The sequence below is a fragment of the Sebastes umbrosus genome, chromosome 3 (genome assembly GCF_015220745.1).
Source record: "Sebastes umbrosus isolate fSebUmb1 chromosome 3, fSebUmb1.pri, whole genome shotgun sequence".
NCBI classification, from domain to species: Eukaryota; Metazoa; Chordata; class Actinopteri; order Perciformes; family Sebastidae; genus Sebastes; species Sebastes umbrosus.
Genome location: NC_051271.1, coordinates 27,517,043 through 27,535,535, shown reverse-complemented (window position 1 = coordinate 27,535,535; position 18,493 = coordinate 27,517,043). Strand labels below are relative to the sequence as shown.

The 18,493-nt window shown below is 39.4% G+C and overlaps 3 protein-coding genes across 3 annotated transcripts; all 3 read left to right on the top strand.

The window, feature by feature from the left end:
• Positions 1 to 722: 722 nt before the first annotated feature.
• On the top strand, positions 723 to 7,609 carry LOC119484527 (CMRF35-like molecule 3). Its single transcript, XM_037763386.1, has 6 exons — positions 723 to 898; positions 991 to 1,311; positions 2,924 to 3,037; positions 3,131 to 3,172; positions 3,277 to 3,428; positions 5,773 to 7,609. The coding sequence occupies exons 1-6, from the start codon at positions 862 to 864 to the stop codon at positions 6,217 to 6,219; spliced, it is 1,113 nt and encodes a 370-aa protein (XP_037619314.1). The 5' UTR covers positions 723 to 861; the 3' UTR covers positions 6,220 to 7,609.
• Positions 7,610 to 9,300: 1,691 nt separating this feature from the next.
• On the top strand, positions 9,301 to 12,610 carry LOC119484523 (CMRF35-like molecule 9). The gene is made up of 6 exons (XM_037763379.1): positions 9,301 to 9,512; positions 9,626 to 9,961; positions 10,931 to 10,960; positions 11,054 to 11,095; positions 11,222 to 11,349; positions 11,865 to 12,610. The coding sequence occupies exons 1-6, from the start codon at positions 9,446 to 9,448 to the stop codon at positions 12,192 to 12,194; spliced, it is 933 nt and encodes a 310-aa protein (XP_037619307.1). The 5' UTR covers positions 9,301 to 9,445; the 3' UTR covers positions 12,195 to 12,610.
• Positions 12,611 to 12,878: 268 nt separating this feature from the next.
• On the top strand, positions 12,879 to 17,151 carry LOC119484386 (CMRF35-like molecule 1). Its single transcript, XM_037763189.1, has 5 exons — positions 12,879 to 12,942; positions 14,355 to 14,666; positions 14,881 to 14,928; positions 15,026 to 15,133; positions 15,709 to 17,151. Exons 1-5 carry the CDS (start codon positions 12,894 to 12,896, stop codon positions 16,053 to 16,055), a joined length of 864 nt encoding a protein of 287 aa, XP_037619117.1. The 5' UTR covers positions 12,879 to 12,893; the 3' UTR covers positions 16,056 to 17,151.
• Positions 17,152 to 18,493: the final 1,342 nt, after the last annotated feature.

The window sequence follows — 18,493 nt, the reverse complement described above, 5'->3', positions numbered from 1 at the left end:
TCGAGCATCTGTGGGATGTGCTGGACAAAAAAGTCCGATCCACGGAGGCCCCACCTCGCAACTTACAGGACTTAAAGGACCTGACGGCTTGGTGCCAGATACCACAGCACGCCTTCAGAGGACTAGTGGAGTCCATGCCTCAACGGATCAAGGCTGTTTTGGCGGCAAAAGGGGGACCTACTCAATATTAGGCAGGTGGTCATAATGTTATGGCTGATCGATGTATCTGTCTGCTGTTTGGTGCTGAGTAGGTAGTGAACAATTGTTTTTTAGAGCTTTTTCACTGAAAATAGCTGCCTGTTCAGGCTGAAAGCGACGCAATGAAAGCTGTGAGAGTGAACCTGAACAGTTACGGGCTGGACAGCTGAACAATGAGCTGAAACTTCTTCATCATGAGTGACTACTTTCACATCGTCATTCGATACAGGAAAAGCAGTAGAGTGTAATTTGCTTCTTTGTTTTTAACTCTTTGCTTTATATTCACCTGTATTGCAAAATGTGCATAATAATTAATACAGAAATTGATAGAACTGAAACTAAGAGTGGGAATGCATCGGAGACACAGGTCCTCTCACTTCACATTTGCCCACGCATGTTTCTCTTCTCTCAGGTTAATGTCTGTCTACAAACCTCCTCATCCGTTCACACACAGTCAAAACCACAGGAAGAAGGTTGAATTGAGAGCTCACCAAGATGTTATTTCATTTGCACAAAGTTGTGCAGTGGTAGAGCATGACACAACTTCTAACCACTGTTTAGGTTTTTAAATAGAGATATTTTAAATCAATGTACAGAGCCTGGAGGGAATAATACCCAGAACAAGAAAAAACTACAGAGAGAGCTGTCACGATAACAATCAGAATGAAGACCATTTCTTTCTTCTACTGTCTTCTATATGGTACGTATATTAATTAAAACCATCCATTTATCTATATAAACAACTCAAAGATGCTTTAACTCTTTAAACTCTTCATAACTTCATTTTGGCAGCTGCTGGGATCGCAGGAGCAGACATCTATGTAGAGGGATTCGAGGGGGGAGAAGTCTCGTTCCAGTGTTCACACAAACTTGCGTGGAAAAACAATAAATACCTCTGCAAGGATCCATGTAGAGACATTGAGGATACACTGGTTACTGTGCAATCTGGCAGTAGAGCGGCGTCAGGGAGGATAACTCTGGTGGATTCGGGGGACGGAGTCTTCACTGTGACCTTCAGTCAACTCCAGCTGTCAGACTTGGGGAGATACTGGTGTGCAGTGAACAGGATTGGTTTTGACACATTCACTGCAGTACATGTTACTGTCAAGGAAGGTACGTGCATGATCGCACACTGATTACTTTTATTTTTGTGTCTGCATTCATGAATACACATTTCCCCATCACTGGTGGAATGTACATCTACTTAAGTGTTGTGCTTCAGTACAATTTTGAGGTTACCTGTACTTTACTTAAGTATGCTACTTTATACATCTACTCCCCTACATGAGAGAGGGAAATATTATACTTTTACTTTGTCATTTATCATGACAGCTGCTACTTAACATAATAGTGTTTTGCATGCAAAATATTGGCAACATTTTTTAAATACAATATATATTTGCATAGTAATTCAGTGGTTCCCAATGTTTTTGGCTTGTTGTGACACCTGTTTGGTTGGGGCCCTTTGTCACGTGTTTCACAAATCCATGAGTTCCACCAAAGAGTGATTTCCCCTTTAAACTTCTCTGATGATTTTACTGAAATAACTGTTAGAGGCTCAAAGATGTGAAACAAAGATTAGATAAAAGTCCAAAAATGAATACAAATTCGTGTAATAAATTTGTGAGCCCTAGGTTGGGATCCACAGGACTAAACTAACTCACTGTATATAACCTCACTGGGGCTGTCAAAGTTAACGCGATAATAACGCCTTTAACGTAAATTCATTTTAACGCCACTAATTTCTTTAACGCATTTATGCAACTTGTGATTTTAACTTTGTAGCGGGTTCAGTTTTAAAGCGAGAGTGATACTGCTATCTTATGGAACTACAAAACCTAAGGAATCCATTGGTACCAACCATGTCATACTAGCTTGTCGTGAAGGAGGCTAAATAACGCTGCAAACTTGTGCTGAATTTTAGCAAGGAAAAACTGGCATGGGTCCCCTGACCTCTGACCTCAAGATATGTGAATGAAAATGGGTTCTGTGGGTACCCACGAGTCTCGCCTTTACAGACATGCCCACTTTATGATAACCACATGCAGTTTTGAGCAAGTCATAGTCAAGTCAGCACACTGACACACTGACAGCTGTTGTTGCCTGTTGGGCTGCAGTTTGCTATGTTATGATTTGAGCATATGTTTTATGTTAAATGCAGTACCTGTGAGGGTTTCTGGACAATATTTTTTCATTGTTTTGTGTTGTTAACTGATTTCCAATAATACATATATACATACATTTGCATAAAGCAGCATATTTGTCCACTCCCATGTTGATAAGAGTGTTAAATACTTGACAAATCTCCCTTTAAGGTACATTTTGAACAGTAAAAAATGCATGATTCATTTGCGATTAATCATGATTAAATACTTTAATCAATTGACAGCCCTAAACCTCACTGTATATAAAGTAATTAAAACTAGCTCCACATCGACCTGCTACAACAGTAAAATGCTGTTCACACACTGATGCATCAATATTAACAACCTAATATTGTCATATATAATATTATAGCACTCACAAGGGACATTTTTACTGCAGAACAAATACTGTACTTTTGATACATTAAGTACATTTAGCTGATAATACTTCTGTTGTTTTGCTTAAGTAGGAATTTGAATCAAGAAATTTGACTTGTAAAGGAGTATTTTTACATTGTTGTAATGTCACTTTTACTAAGTAAAGGATCTGAATACTTCTTCCACTACTGTTCCCCATACAGCTGTTACAACTGTCATGCCTGAACTTTCTCCCACATGGACATATCACAATATTTCTACCTCAACACAATTGACATCTGGAATGGACACCAGTAGGCCTGCAAACCTCTCAACAGGTAGGAGGAAAATATCCTCAAATTTGAATCCTTACAAATATAAATCATAGATAGAAAAATGTACAGAAAGTAATATTCCTTCCAACCTTACAGCCTCAAACAGCACTAAAGGAGAAGAACAGAACAGCAGCACAGGTGAGTTTGTATTTGGTGTGTGCAGTCGGTGCATGAATATCAGCTGGCGACTGACGCTTGTGGAAATGTAAAACTGTTGAGCCATCTCTCTTGTTTTTGGTCAGGCACCGTGTTGTACGCTACAGTCGGGGCTGTTGCCATGATGATCACATTCTTGATGCTGGCAATGATCGGCATGAAACGCCTAGCAAACTCAAAACCTCAACCACAAGTTTGCTTCAACAGCACCGCCCTTGTCAGTGCAGATGAAAGAGAGGTACGAGACACAAACAGGAGCTCAACAAGTCAGGATGTCTCTTCACAACACTTCACAACTGTCTTCCTAGAGAAACGTGACGATTGTCTTCAGAGAGAATTAAATGAAGCAGACGACAATCAGGTTTCCTTTCCTGGTTTCAGAGGTCAATGTGTGAAGAGGGGTTTTCCAAAAGTCCATCAGTCCCAGTTCTCTTTATGAATCTGTGGAGTTTTTGCATGAGGATGCTTTAAAACCTACAACTAATCAGTACTGTCAGCGATACAGGAGTGTTGCATTGAAGGTATTTTAGGAAATACGCTTATTTGCATTCTTGCTGAGAGACGAGAAGATAGAGTCTCATGTCTTTCTGTAACATTTTGGTGAGCTTTAGTGTTGCTAGTGGGTGGATCCACGTTAGCTGTTTCCCCCTGCTCTCAGTCTTTGTGCTAAGCTATAAGCTATACGTCTCTTGGATGTAACTTCATATTTACTCTTCAGACATGAGAGCGGTATCTATCTTCTCTAATCAAAAAAGCTAAAAAAACTATTTCACAAAACATCAAACTATTCCTTTCATTGATGTAAAATGGTGGCAGATGGTGTACAGTATGTGTGGGTGTACAACGGTCCTCTATAAGAAAAAGTCTTTATAAACTGTCACCATCTGTACCATCTACAATAACATCTGCCGTTAGTGCATTATGGCTGTGAGTCTGTGAGTAGAAGGAGTTTACAAAGAGGCATTTTTAACATCAGACATTTTGACTTGTCATAGTAGGAATAGCGCAGGTGGTGTTACAAATAACATTAACTATGACTGTTCTATTCAGGCGTCCCTGTGAAACAACGTATATTGATAAAAAGTGAAAGCCAATTGTTCGTTCCATTGCATCATCAGCGCCAGAATGGAAGTCCAATACAGACCATGGCTGTAGAAGAGGTTGTGTCCTGTGCTTTTGCCCTGCGTGTTAGTAAATAGCCTACAACTACATTAAATTCTGTTTATGTCATGCTACTACTACTAGCTACTGGCTGATAGCCGGTTGTTTGGGAACAGAGACGTTAATACATCCCCCACGGAACAGTCAGGGAGCCGTCCCCCTTGGAGCCGGGCACATGAAAAAGTGTGAGAAAGAGAGTTACAGGGGTGAAAGTGTATTTCTTTCTTTCTTTATTTATTTGTTCAGTTGTTACCTCAATGCAAAAATTGAGGAAGGGTGCCCACCGAAATTTATTATTATTATCTTTTTTAGAGAGCGACCAGTGCCAGCGCCCCCCAGAAGGTGGCGCCCTAGGAGATCGCCTATATGGCCTATGCCTTAAGCCAGCCCTGGGTACGGGCTTACAGCATACAGCCCATTGGTGTATTATAAGATAATAAAAGTGATGAATTGCAGCCAATATATCCATTATTACTGCCGCATACAGCTAGCAGGAAGCAGGCAGAATGGGATATGTCATATAATCATGCAGGGCGGTGCAGTCCTGTGGATTTGATGTGCGTTCATTATGCCGAAGAAACTCTGGATTCAGCTATTAGTGAATTTTCCAACTTTTAGGACCTAATGATTTAAATGAGGGCTATTTAAGTTTTCGTACTGGGAAGTTGATTTACCTAAAAAATAAAAATATCCTCTGATTTACAGACATCTCTTTATACATCCATGGCCACAAATTCTGAAATTGCGGCAGCGCTACCGCAGCACCATGCGGGAGCTGTTGTCAAAAAAACTCCAGAGATTTGTCTCTTTGCTTCTATACTCTTTACATGTAAGACATGACAGTGTGACAGTGAGCCAGTATGTACAATAAGAGGACCCTGAACTGAAGCAGCTAAATGGAATTCAGCCATCATTCATTTTATTACTTAAATGTGCTTTTTCTACTGTGGCCTGTCAAAATGTCTTCTGTGGAAATTACCTATTGAGAGAAAATTTGTCAAAGTTCTGCCTGTTCACTTAGCTGTCATGGGTATGTGGTATGAACATGGAGAAAATTGGACTGTAATTATTGCTTTGTCACGAACAAACAAAACAAAGAAACAAACACAGCTGTGGTCGGTACAGGTTTTTGTTTTTTAACAATTCCGGAAGCTTCCTGAAAGAACAATATAATTTGATACTAACACTAAGTGTTTCAACAATGAATAATGAATGGGTATTTCCGGGGGTTTGAATAGAGAAATTCAAAATGATCCTATATTTGGTACCACATTGCATAGTTCTTCCCAGAAAAAAATCTTTTTTCATCATTATTGTCATAATGTTTTTAGATATTTGAGTCTATATCTATTTTTATTGAGATGTAAAACATACTAGAACTAATATATGCTGGCTGTTTTTCCATTGCCACTTTTCAACAGGCCGAATGTGAGTACGATGACATTGGCGAGGAGGTGCAGCCGATAAAAACAATATCTGAGAGGTTCTCTTGTACCCACCACCCAAAGCAGGATCCACCAACAGCTGCGTCCACAGCAGCTGAAAGCAGCGAACACCTTCATATCTATGAAAACATCTGCTGCTCCAAAGGCACTGCACATTCAAGATACCCCGCTGCAAACGTCCGAGACGAGCATGACAACAGCTCTGGGATCTACATCAAACCTTTGCCATCTGTCAGCGCTGGCAAAGGCTGTCTTAGAAAACACACAAATAAACCTACAGCAACAACAAATGCGACAAGCAAACCTACAGAGAGCTGTGCAAGCAATAATGCATCCGCCTGTCACCCCCGATCTTGCATTGATTCCACAGAAGTGAGGCCCAGATCACTTTGGTTTGGTTTGGATTTATCAGGGACGGTGTGAGTTACTCTCAAAAGGTAGATTGGTAGGATTTTTATGAACATTGATGGACAACTGACCTGTACCTCCTACTCTGCTTCTCCAGTTACAACCAACATTTATCTTTGAATTTATCAAAATGTTGTATCCTTTTCAAAGATATGCTGAGGGGTGTAGACGAGTCCTGTCTTTGCATTGATTTAGAGTCATTATGTATGTGTGCTACAGACTAGCAATATTACTTATAACTGTAAAAAGGAAACAAGGGAATATGTTTTCAAAGCTTCACTGAGTTACTTTACGTATTTTTAAATATTTATTTTGCTTTACTTGATGCACGATAGAGTAAAGTGAAAAAGGAAGGATGGATGAAGGTGTTGACAGTCAATTCTCAGATAGATTAATATAATGCAATATGATACTGCAGTCATTAGAATGTATACAATTTTTAAAATGTAATTTTTTGCTGAAACTGCTATTGTTGAGAGAGTCTTTTAAGATTTTAACTGTTACATCAAAGTGTTTTTGCATTGCCTTTTGTCTACCTGTATGCACGACACAGTGTCAACTATAAATTATCATTACAAGCTTCAAATGGATGGTACTTGTTGCACTGTTATTACACATTTCACTGCCTTACAGAGAGTAATCATTACAGACACTGTGATGTTGAGAAAAAAAGTGGTTTGAAGGCTCTTAGCCAAACTGTCTAACATATATAAATTGTAAAACCTTAACTTTATGCATTTTTAGGCTGATTATTAATCACAGACTTAAGATAAAAAAGAAATTCAGATACTGAACAATCTAAAGGGTGCAAGGAATTGCAGTATCGACAAACAAAAAATATCCTTGTTTCTTCAGCTTTCTTGTCCATTTGAGCTAACAAGCTATTATAATAATAATACATATGCATAATAGAACTATATATATAATAAAGTACATAAATGTGATTTTCAGGTTTATCATGTGACGAGTCAGAGGCTTCAGAGGAGGCAGTTACAGCTACTCTGGTAAGCTACTAGTAACCTTTTAGCTGGACAAGTTTATCTTTTTCTTCCAATTAGATTTGACTATACTGCCTTATTTATGAAGTATCACAAACTCAATTACTAAGATGTTGGAGCATTGAACTGTTTTTCAATTAAAGGGAACTGGGTAAATTAGCTTTAGCTAAGGCTATCTCACCAGCAAGCCTTAAAGGTGCAGTGTGTAACATCTGGTGTGGAATCTCCTCCCGTGTGCCAAACGTGTAGGAGAACTACGGTAGCCGACACAAAAACGTGAACACGTAAATGGCCCTATCTAAAGCCAGTGGTTGGTTTGTCCGTTCTGGGCTACGGTAGAAACATGGCAGCCAGCTTCGTGAAGAGGATGTAGATATAAATATGTAGATATAAACAGCTCATTCTAAGGTAACAACATTTTGTATTTTCAACACTAAAGAAAACATACTTATTAATATTATATTCCATTTCTGCCAATATATCCCCTTAAATGTTACACTCTGTTCCTTTAATTAGCCAGAGTGTGGCCACTGCAGTTTGATTTTTACCTCTGTTTTCTATTTCTTATAAGTATTAAAGAGTAATAAAGTGTATTTTTGATGATGAAACAAATGTTAAGAATCTGATTCTGGTCTCATTTATTTTTGACACAATGCATATGGCATACATTTTGATTTTTTAGGGCATTTTTTATGCTGCTTTTGAATTTTTTTCTCACTGATAGCCAACCTTCATTAACCATTCATTAACCGTTAACCGATAAGATTAGTGCCTTGCATGCAGGGGTTGAAGTGCCTAAAAGTCATACAGTTGCAACAATAACCGGTTGTAAAAACAAGTTGAATCCATAATTTACCGCCAGCTGCAGGGTATGTGCACTGTCATGGACATGCAGCCACTTTCCCAGTAAGTCTCCTAGTTTAGCTATGGGGTTGTCAGCTGTGTGTCTGCTTGGCAGTGTATTGCAAACCCGGCGTCGTGTGTGATGGTGAGAAGGGAGTTAGCAGTAACGTTCTCCTAACTGAGGACAAAAAGCTGGTCCCCACAATGTCAACCAAGTGTGAACCAGGAACCTAACCCTAACACTATTTTGGTTAAGGTTAGCTAAGCGTTGAGGTAAGGTTACGTCTGGGGTTAGAGTATGTCTCCAGTGGAGCGAGTCAATGTAGTGTCCTCCAGTGACAAAAACATATGTGACTATTTGTGGCTGATTATGTGAGGATGCAAATACATATTTGACTGTGAGTTTGCAGTTAGTGAGAACGTGTGATGGAGAGGGAGCTTTAACCTTTAATAAGTCAGCAGCAGTAATAAGATTTGTCTTTACCCTAAAATACATATCTGCACTTCTGGGCTGATGCCTCTATATGTAGTATGTTAAAGGTTCTGACTTTTGGCGACTCTTTGTGGTCATTTTAATAAAGACACTGTGGCAGACCGGCACTGAACATTGATCCACCCACCAAATTATAATTTCCAGCACATTACTGTAAAACTGTATAACATATCATCATGTGTTTACTATGGGGCAACATCAAGTGGATGAATAATTCAGAAGTGGAAATAAAGGATGTTTCAGGCTTACTTGCTTGGATAATTTAACAAAAGACAGACTTGCTTATTGAATTTTCTGATAGAAAAGTAGGGAGAAAGTGGGACATTTGAGAATGGATTCATACATTATATGTTTTCAGCCTTGAACATACTTTTACGTTTCATTCTTAGACATGTTCTAATTAAAGCTAGGGTCGGTAATCTTGAGAAACTAGCAAGCAGGGGTGTCGCAATATACCGGTATTGGTGAAAACAATGATTTTGATTCTGCTTAGATAGAGCCAACTTTTATTATATCTGTTGTCTGTTACATCAACCCTGTATTATTCAACACAGGGGACAACATTTGCATTTTGGAACATAAAAACAGCAAACCTAACAAACTACTCAGTCCGGCACTAGGCAGGCATGATGGGAAATGTGGGCCACCGCTATCCTTCTTAGCTAAAGAAAAAACTGTGAAGCGACATGAAGGTCACTTTTTGAGTCATCCCAGCAGCCATCATTTCACTTTCATAGGTGGAAGGTTATGTGTGGACTGGTTTGTTCATGAAAGAGGAAGAGGTTTAAACACATGGACATGAAAGCACTACATTGAGCACACGGACACCGTCTTTAGTCCAGGTTGCTGCCTCATTGTGCAACTGCCGAAGAATCTGAGTGTGTGGAGTGAAGGTAAACTGGGAGTGATGGGAGCGACCTGGATTTCATGGAGAACAACTACTACTGCCATCATTACCATACTACAAATCCAAGGTGGGCTGAATGCTATGCATTAAAGCTGATGTTATAGACTTCACTTGAGTTAAACTGTTAAAACAAATGATTACATGATCACGCAAATAACGCAATTTTTTTCTGACTGACAGCTTTGCTCTGTGTACAAAGCCCAGCTGTTATTACCGGTGTGGAAGGCCAGACATTTGACTTCAGATGTAAATATGAAAATGGCCTGCAGAGTAATGCTAAGTACTTCTGCTATGACAAAGATGACAATATGTCCTTCAGCCCCCTGATACGGACAGAAAAACACGACCAGTGGGAGAGAAATGGACGTTTCTCTCTGTACGACAACACCACCGGAGCCTTCTTCATCGTCAGCGTGGACAAACTCACCTCCGAGGACAGCGGGACGTACCGGTGTGGGGTGGACATTACCTTGCGCCCTGATCATAACAGTTTCATACGACTGAATGTTTCCCGAGGTACAGTAGCCTATGTCATGTCACAGCACAGGATCACTATGTTGACTGGGCTTATATATTATATATTTCATCCATGCATATAATAACATCTGGTTTCTTGATAGTGCCTTACAGCTACTGTATAGCTAGTATAAGACAAATGTGCTATAGTTTTTTTTCACCTGGAGATTTCAATCTAAAAATAGCAGGTCGCTCATACTATAAAAGAGAACTAAGTAGTGTTACCTTTCCCATACATGTTCCTCTTTTCTGAACTTTCTCTTTGTATGAAAATGCTAGTTATTAGGGCTGTCAATCGCTTAAAATATCTAATACTCGCGATTAAACAAAAATAATCACACATTTTTTTATCTGTTCAAAATGTACCTTAAAGGGAGATTTGTCAAGTATTTAATACTCTTATCAACATGGGAGTGGGGAAATATGCTGCTTTATGCAAATGTATGTATTTATTTATTATTGGAAATCAATTAACAACACAAAACAATGACATATATTGTCCAGAGACCAGAACAGAACAGGCAACAACAGCTGTCAGTGTGTCAGTGTGCTGACTTGACTATGACTTGCCCCAAACTGCATGTGATTATCATAAAGTGGGCATGTCTGTAAAGGGGAGACTCGTGGGTACCCAGAGAACCTATTTTCATTCACATATCTTGAGGTCAGAGGTCAAGGGACCCCTTTGAAAAAGACAGCTTTTCCTCGCCAAAATTTAGCGTAAGTTTGGAGCGTTATTTAACCTCCTTCACAACAAACTAGTATGACATGGTTGGTACTATTGGATTCCTTAGGTTTTTCTAGTTTCATATGGTGCCAGTATCTTCGCAAAATTCGCTAAAATTGCAAGTTGCATTAATGTGTTAAAGTAATTAGTGGCGTTAAAATTTAATGTTAACTTTGACAGCCCTAATATACAGTATATGTATTTGTAAACTAATTATTTCCTTTTCTGCCCTTCAACAAAAGCAAGCCCGCCAGAAAATCTCTCACATCACAGTAAGTAAGATCTGTGTAACTACACAATACATCAGGCAGCTCTGTGTCTTTGTATATAAATACTTTGTGCTTTTATGTTCTTGTGCTTTCCAGTAACTGAATCACCCAACGTTACGAAGGACCTCTCATTGAACAGTAAGTGTGTGTGTGTCCGTCTGTTTTCATAGTATTCATAACTTTATGTGAGTGTGTGTGTGTGTGTGTGTGTGTGTGTGTGAATCCTCTGCCAGGTAACTTCAGTTGTTGTTTTCTCTCCTGCAGAGATCCACCTGTCGCTGTTCGTGACTGCAGCGATGTGTATGGCAGCAATACTCTTTATATGTCTATTTACACTTTGTCTTCTGCTGGCTGTTAAACGCCGAAGACCCGGCCCACACCAGAATAGAGAGGTTTGTACAAACTTTTAGTCACACTAGCAGCAGCATGGCTATAGGGATGGTAATGTCGGTCGGTCCACCACTGTAGGACTGAAATATCTCAGCAACTAGTGGATGGATTGGCGTGCATTTTGGTACAGACGTTCATGTTCCCATCAGGATGAATTGTAATAAGTGTGGTGATCCTCTGACTTTTCAGCTAGCGCCATCATCAGGTCAAAATGCCTACCTGCAACACTAAAGACATTCCCATCAGACTCAGATGTACATTATACTTGCTGAACATCAGCATATTGGCATTGTCATTGTGAGCATGTTAGCGTGCTAATATTAGCATTTAGCTCAAAGCAACAATGTGCCCAAGTACAGCCTCACAGAGTTGCTAGCATGGCTGTAGACTTGTCTTGTTTGCCGACTAAAATTGCCACATTGTCCAGTAAATACTAACAAATTAGCATTTAGAGAATAATGTGATGTCTCTCTGCGAGAAGCAGTTCACTGTCAGCAGGTTTCTGTTCATCCCACAGACATCGTCTGACTACGAGACAATGATGCCTGGTGTAAGAACTGAACCTGAACTCCGCCGCAGCTTTTCGGCTCCAGACTGCACTGATCTTTCAGCTTTACCACCGCCACCACCTGACCTCTGCTTCCACTACACATCAAAGCATCGGGAGTCCACTGTGACTCTCGACCTCAATGAATATGTTGATGTGGATGTACCGAAGCACAACTGCCAGTACCAACATCTGGATCTCAGTTGCTTAGAGGAGCACGTCTATCACAGCCTGCATGGAAACAGCGTGGACATCTGGCAGTCAAAGAGCAGATTAACTGTTGATAGTATTGAAGGATAATTCCAGGTTAATTAGCAACCGATGGAAAGTCCTTAACTTCATTGTTAACCTTTGTTTTCTTGCCATGTTCCCTGAGCTCACCAACTATTTTGGTGAGAAATGTGTTATTATTATTGATATGAATGATGGCCGAAACAGCAACAGTAACAGGTTGTAATAAACCAAAATGATTCTTTAATGTGTACGGATGGAAGGAAGAGTTGAAGGGATGTTGGCCAATTCAACAGCGATGATCTTTAGTAAGTCAAGTAGTTACAGTGTTAATTATTGCTAATTTTTGTTGTTTCTAGAGGAAATTGTTTTGCACGGTACAAACAAAAGAAAAGAATGAAAAGAGATACCACAATCCACAAAGAAAACCAGACTGAATGCTTCACTCTGTTATATTTCACCAAAATAAACCAAGTGGTAATATCTGAAGGTGTCCTTGTGTTAATTCCGTACTTGCCTAATTGATCTTAAACATTCACTATGAGACAAGCAAGAAATGGGAGGGATGTTTTGGTGCTTCTCACATGGTTTAAGAGGTTCGGTAGGGAGATTCAGACAGAGGAAGCTGGCTAAACATAGGAAGTGCAACAACAAAGAGGAACCTACGACAAATGCACAGTTGTCATTCACTTGGAGAAAATTATGAAGACGTGACATCTGGGTGAGATAAGAGAAGGCAACGGAAAGGGACAAAGACGTACGAATCGTATGAGCAGCGTGAAGATGATTTTCTTCATTTTGGTGTTTCTTCTGGGAGGCAAGTTTACAGAGGTTAAATCTTTTGTCTCTCTTCCTCTTCCTCTATCTGAATGTTTAGTGTCTTTGTGGTTATGAGCTTTCTCAGGTGGATATTTTTGTTTTGTTTTTAATTCGACTTCCTGATTTTGTTGGAGGGCCCAGCAGCTCCCAGTAATTCCTTGCTGTTGTTTTTGAGCCTATACCAGCGTAAACTTTGTTGAAACACTTTGAGTCAGCTGGGAGGACTTTTTTGAGATTAAGGTGCACATTTTGAGCCTTTTCTAAACCCCAAGGGGCTTGTGAAATTAAAAGGGTTACAAAAATATGTAAACTGTACTACACAAAATGAAGACTAGTCTAATATCTGCTTTTTTCCTTGTGTTTTACCTCTTCATGCCTCTAAAAAATATTCAAATGAAACAAACAAAACAGAATAAACTGCCTGCAACTAATTGACCAACCAAGTCACACACCAGTTCGTCAAATAGTTACAAAATTTAATGTATTGATTCGTGTGCATAGACACAAAAATGTTTTCGTGATGGTCAGCACGAAATCAATATGTATGTAATCTGTGTAATTGTGAACCAGGAAGTATGAAGAGCGGCGAATGCTGTGGGGGAGGTTTGGGTGGATGGATGGGTCAAAAAACACCAGACTTTCGCCCAGGAGACGGGTGTTCACGTCCTGCGTGAAACCAGAAGTCAAAATTGATTTGTATGTTACGTAACTTCTTACGTCACTTCTGGAGTTATTTTTTTTTTTTCCTAAACCTAACTAATCCGTTTTTGTCACGTAACTTCCGTACTTAAGTTATGGCAAAGATACGGCACTTCCGGAGTTATTTTAACCCAAACTGTGATCCTATCCTAAAGCTATGTAAGTAGTTTTTGTCACGTAACTTCCATACTTAAGTTACAGCACTTCCGGTTTTATTTAAACCCAAAACGCAATCTTTTACGAAACCTAACTAAGTATTTTTGTTGTCTAAGCCTAACCAAGTCAATCTATTCTTAAACCTAACTAAGTAGTTTTATTTTGAAAAGACTGGAGCTGAAATTGACAGGTGTGTCGGGTGTTGCTGGACATTTGTATGAAAAAGCACAAAAAATACGTTGTAATCACAAAAAATACATTGTGTAAAGTTGTGCTGAGTATTACAAAAAAAGGGACATTCGTGTCTATATACACAAATCTAATTGATTACATTTTGTGACTATTTCACAAACTGCCGTGAGACTGTGTTGTTTTGACATAAGCAACCTGTGTCAGAGGCAAGAAAGCAAAAGGGTCAGAAGCCGTAAAAGTTTGGGAACCACTGCTTTGGGTCTATCTAGTTGGTAATATACAGTGTAACTAGTGAGGTCAACAGCTAGTTGCAAACCAAATGAAGATCTGACCTTTGTTGCTGTCTGTGTGTGTTTTGTGCAGGTTTATGGGAGACCGAAGCTGTATCAGTAACAGGAGAGTTGGGAAAGAAGGTCACAATAGAATGCTCTCACGTCAACGCATTTTCCAACGTGAAATATTTCTGCAAGGGAGCGTGTGCATATGAAGACGTCCTAATAAGCAGCAAAACAAATGGGAAAGATTCAAATTTGAAGTACAGTATTAAAGATGGAGGAAACACATTCAGCGTGACCATCTCTAGTCTGACAGAGGATGACTCAGGAACTTACTGGTGTGGAGTAGAGAGAATTGGTGTGGACACATACAATAAAGTAGTCATCACAGTCATACAGGGTGAGTTGATTCAGCACTGTATATGAATAGCATTTATGGCATTGTTATTCATCACTTGCTCCTTTTCACTAGAATATTTCCAATATTTCGCAACAGTCTGTTTAAAACTGATCTTCTCTTTTTTCGCCACAGACAGAAAGAAATGAGACACCAGATAAAATGTGACTGAGAGACAAGGAACTAAATTAACATAGTTCTTTCTCATGTATTTCAGGAAACACAAAGGACTCCCTACAATCAAATTCAAAGGCTTCATTCTCTAGTAAGCAACCGTCTGGTTAGGCGTATAAGTATGTGTGTGAGCGACAAAGTCCTGAGTGATACATCATCACTGAGACGTGATATTGTCTCTTTTTCAGAGAAGCTGGTGTACATTGGAGCGGGTCTCGGGGTGGTTCTGCTGGCTCTGGCGATTGTCCTTCTAATATTCTTCAGACATCGAAACAGAGACATCCACGCAGCTTCTGGTATAAAACTAACAGACTCATATCAAAATATTTTCAGAATGTGATGGCAGTGTGAAACAACCACGGTAGAAAATAGATTCAGCTGAACAACCATCTCAAACAACAATGAGCAACACCCAGGTCTGAGCACTATAACATGCACTTAGCAACAGAGGAAAACAGAGAAGAAGAAATATTATGGACTGTTTTCTTTTCTTCAGTGCACCAGTTCTGTTTCCTGTGCTGCGCGCGCCATGTCATGATTACACAATGAGCACAGTCAGGAGGACTTGGAGGAACTTACTTACTTAAGTTAAAGTTAACAATGACAACAACAAGGCTTGGGAGAAAGAAACGTGACGTGGAGATATTTTGGCCAGACTGATTGACTGAAATGTTCAATATAATCTGATGAAAAAAAAGAAGATTAAAACAAAAGTTTTCATTGACTAAAACTATACTACAATAGTTATGTGGTCTTTGACTAAGATCAGACTAAAAAGCCCAGGCTTCTAGTCAACTAAAAGTTGAATTAAATTTGCTTTAATTTCTCAGGGATCTAAAACTTTGTCAATGTATTATCACTCTCCATACAGGAAAGGACCATGACACGGTCTATGCAACACATTCCTGTCAGAAACAAGATGGACACCACATCACTACCTCCCCTTCAACAGCCAATGAGGATCAAGAAACAGACAGCATCTCTAGCTCACCGACCGTTCAGCACCGAGACACCAGCGGAGATCACACAGAGAACATTTACTCCAATGTCACCGTTTCATCAGAGTCTCAGACCCAACCAGACGACCTCTTCTACTCCACTGTTAACTTCAACACGCACACAGACGGCAGCACTGTCACACCTCACACCGCAGCTCTTACATACTCCTCTATTAAACACGGAGCAACAGATGAATCAGCCGCCTATTACAAGGTCTGAACTGATCATCCTCACTGTTAAGTGCAGTATCTTTCTCTGCTGTAAGAGTTTGTATGATGCTAAACAGCAAACACATTTCTGTACAACTAAATCCACAGGTTGTTGTGAATTCATTATTTTAATAATTCTGAATTCATTTATTTCTTAACATTCCTGCAGGACAGATAATATAATACAAAATATGTAGATAATTCCTATAAAAATAATGTATGAAAATGATCCAACATGTTCAGTAGATTTTAGATTTTAACCTCATAAAAATAACATCATATAAAATCTATACATAGATTTTCTTCTCTGTGTATTTTCTGTGAATGTTGTTGACAAGAGTTAGTGAAGAAGTGAAACATGTTCACACACACACACACACACACACATGCACGCGCACGCGCACACACGCACACGCACGCACACGCACGCACACACACACACACACGCACACACACACACACACACACACACACGCACGCACACACACACACACACACACACACACACACACACACACACACTCACACTCACACTGAGACGTGACATGACACAATGAGATAGAAACTGAGAAAGTGATGTGAGCAAAGGAAGAGGTTTTAGAGGACAAGCGTCACACCTACAGCTCTAACTGTTATGATTAACCTCAAGATTTCCTGTGTTTCTCGAAAAGGATGAAAGCATTAGACTGAATTTAGACTCAGTGACGTGGCCTGGGAGTCGCTGAAAGGTAAAGAAACCAGTAGACTTTAAGGAAAATAAAAGGTGAGAGAGAATTTAAGAAAGATCACAATGAGGAAAATGCTCCTTCTCGGTATCTGGCTGTTCTCTGGTGAGTACTTAAACCAACACATTCTCCTTACAGTGTTGATGTCCTTTATTATATGGCTGGGAATCATGGCTTTTTTCCCATTTTAGATATAAGAAATGGTTGAAGACTGAAAAATGTCCTAAATATTTCTCTATAAGGGCGATTATGGTAAAAGGATGATTCTTATTAAAACCACTGATTAAATGTGCAAAGAGAGGATGCAGAGAGGGAAATATTATCTCTGTGATGATACCAAGGAAAATATCCTGCATGTGACCATCCATAGACTGACTCTGAATGATGCCGGGACATATTGGTGAGAAATAGATACATGCTTGAACAGAAATTAAGCTCAAAGTCTACAAAGCTATGTCAAAGTTAACTATTTATTTTTTGATCTTTAGCTGTTCTTCTTACTTATTACTGCACTTATTGTGTTCATTACTCCTCCGTGAACATCTATTGTCTTTCTTTAACAGCTCCTGCACCTCTCAAACCTCCGCTGGTCAAATCAAATCCTCCTATGTCAACCACAGTTCAAGCCAACAGCAGGAACCAGCAACAATCAGAAAGAACTACAGGTTATTTAAACCGTGTGTAATATATTGTGATTAGGAATGTCCGTCTTTTTGAGAATAATTTAAATACATCTTCTCATAAGCTATTGATGTAAACAAATAACACCCTTTTATTCAGTGACAGGGAGTGACAGTAGTACAACACTGTGGTTCACACATATATAAGTGGACGTAGTCATCCATTGGTTTGTGGACTGCCGCTTTAAAGCCTCGAGTTCGGCCTTCAGTCCGTCGCCATCTTGTTTTTTTTGCAACCAGAATAGACACGAGAGGGTGGAGCCGAACTGCAACCGAACGCTGAATAAGACATATTCAGTAGACAGAAAAGGTTAGAATTAACTTTCATGAACTGAAAACACACTGTGAAAGGCTTAAAGATGAAATCCCAGACCGGACAACGCCGTGGTAGCGACCTGTCAATCACAAGGTAGCCACGCCCTAAAGCATCCGCTGCTTTATGGTCCATTTGACTCTAAATGGGACCATAATTTGCTAAATGAACATCATGCTGTATTGAAGAAGACTTGAAACTAGCGATTGAGACCATAAACTCATGTTTACAATGTTTACTGAGGTAATAAATCAAGTGAGAAGTAGGCTCATTTTCTCATAGACTTCTATACAATCAGACTTCTTTTTGCAACCAGAGGAGTCGCCCCCTGCTGGCTGTTAGAAAGAATGCAAGGTTAAGAAAGGCTTCACTTCTCAGACTCGGAGGAAGCCCACTGATTTCACACTACCTGCAGATGTGCATACAGGTAACACATCACATACAACAATTTATTCAAGAATAATCTGAGGTGCATGGTAGTTAAAAATGCCAAAGAATGTGTTGTCTTTGTTGGGGATTATCCGAGTCTTAGCCAACTTTAGAAAGGACAAAAAAATCCAAGGCAATTTTATCTATTCTATCTAATTAAAAAGTCCTTGTAACGATGCCATCTGTTTTTTTTGTACATCACATTATAAACACAAGCAATTAAAGAGCTTCACATAAGTTTTATCATAGTTTTATAAAAGGTTTTAATCAAATTTGCATCATCAGGAAGGTGGTTCCATCT

Bases quoted from the DNA above. Each gene is read 5' to 3' on its own strand.
- LOC119484523 (XM_037763379.1), top strand. From the start codon at position 9,446: ATGGGAGCGACCTGGATTTCATGGAGAACAACTACTACTGCCATCATT. The intron at 9,513-9,625 runs GTGGGCTGAATG...TCTGACTGACAG, and splicing joins TACCATACTACAAATCCAAG to CTTTGCTCTGTGTACAAAGC. The intron at 9,962-10,930 runs GTACAGTAGCCT...CTTCAACAAAAG, and splicing joins ACGACTGAATGTTTCCCGAG to CAAGCCCGCCAGAAAATCTC.
- LOC119484386 (XM_037763189.1), top strand. From the start codon at position 12,894: ATGAGCAGCGTGAAGATGATTTTCTTCATTTTGGTGTTTCTTCTGGGA. The intron at 14,929-15,025 runs GTAAGCAACCGT...TCTCTTTTTCAG, and splicing joins TTCAAAGGCTTCATTCTCTA to AGAAGCTGGTGTACATTGGA. The intron at 15,134-15,708 runs GTATAAAACTAA...CTCTCCATACAG, and splicing joins AGACATCCACGCAGCTTCTG to GAAAGGACCATGACACGGTC.
- LOC119484527 (XM_037763386.1), top strand. From the start codon at position 862: ATGAAGACCATTTCTTTCTTCTACTGTCTTCTATATG. The intron at 899-990 runs GTACGTATATTA...TCATTTTGGCAG, and splicing joins CTTCTACTGTCTTCTATATG to CTGCTGGGATCGCAGGAGCA. The intron at 3,038-3,130 runs GTAGGAGGAAAA...CCAACCTTACAG, and splicing joins GCCTGCAAACCTCTCAACAG to CCTCAAACAGCACTAAAGGA.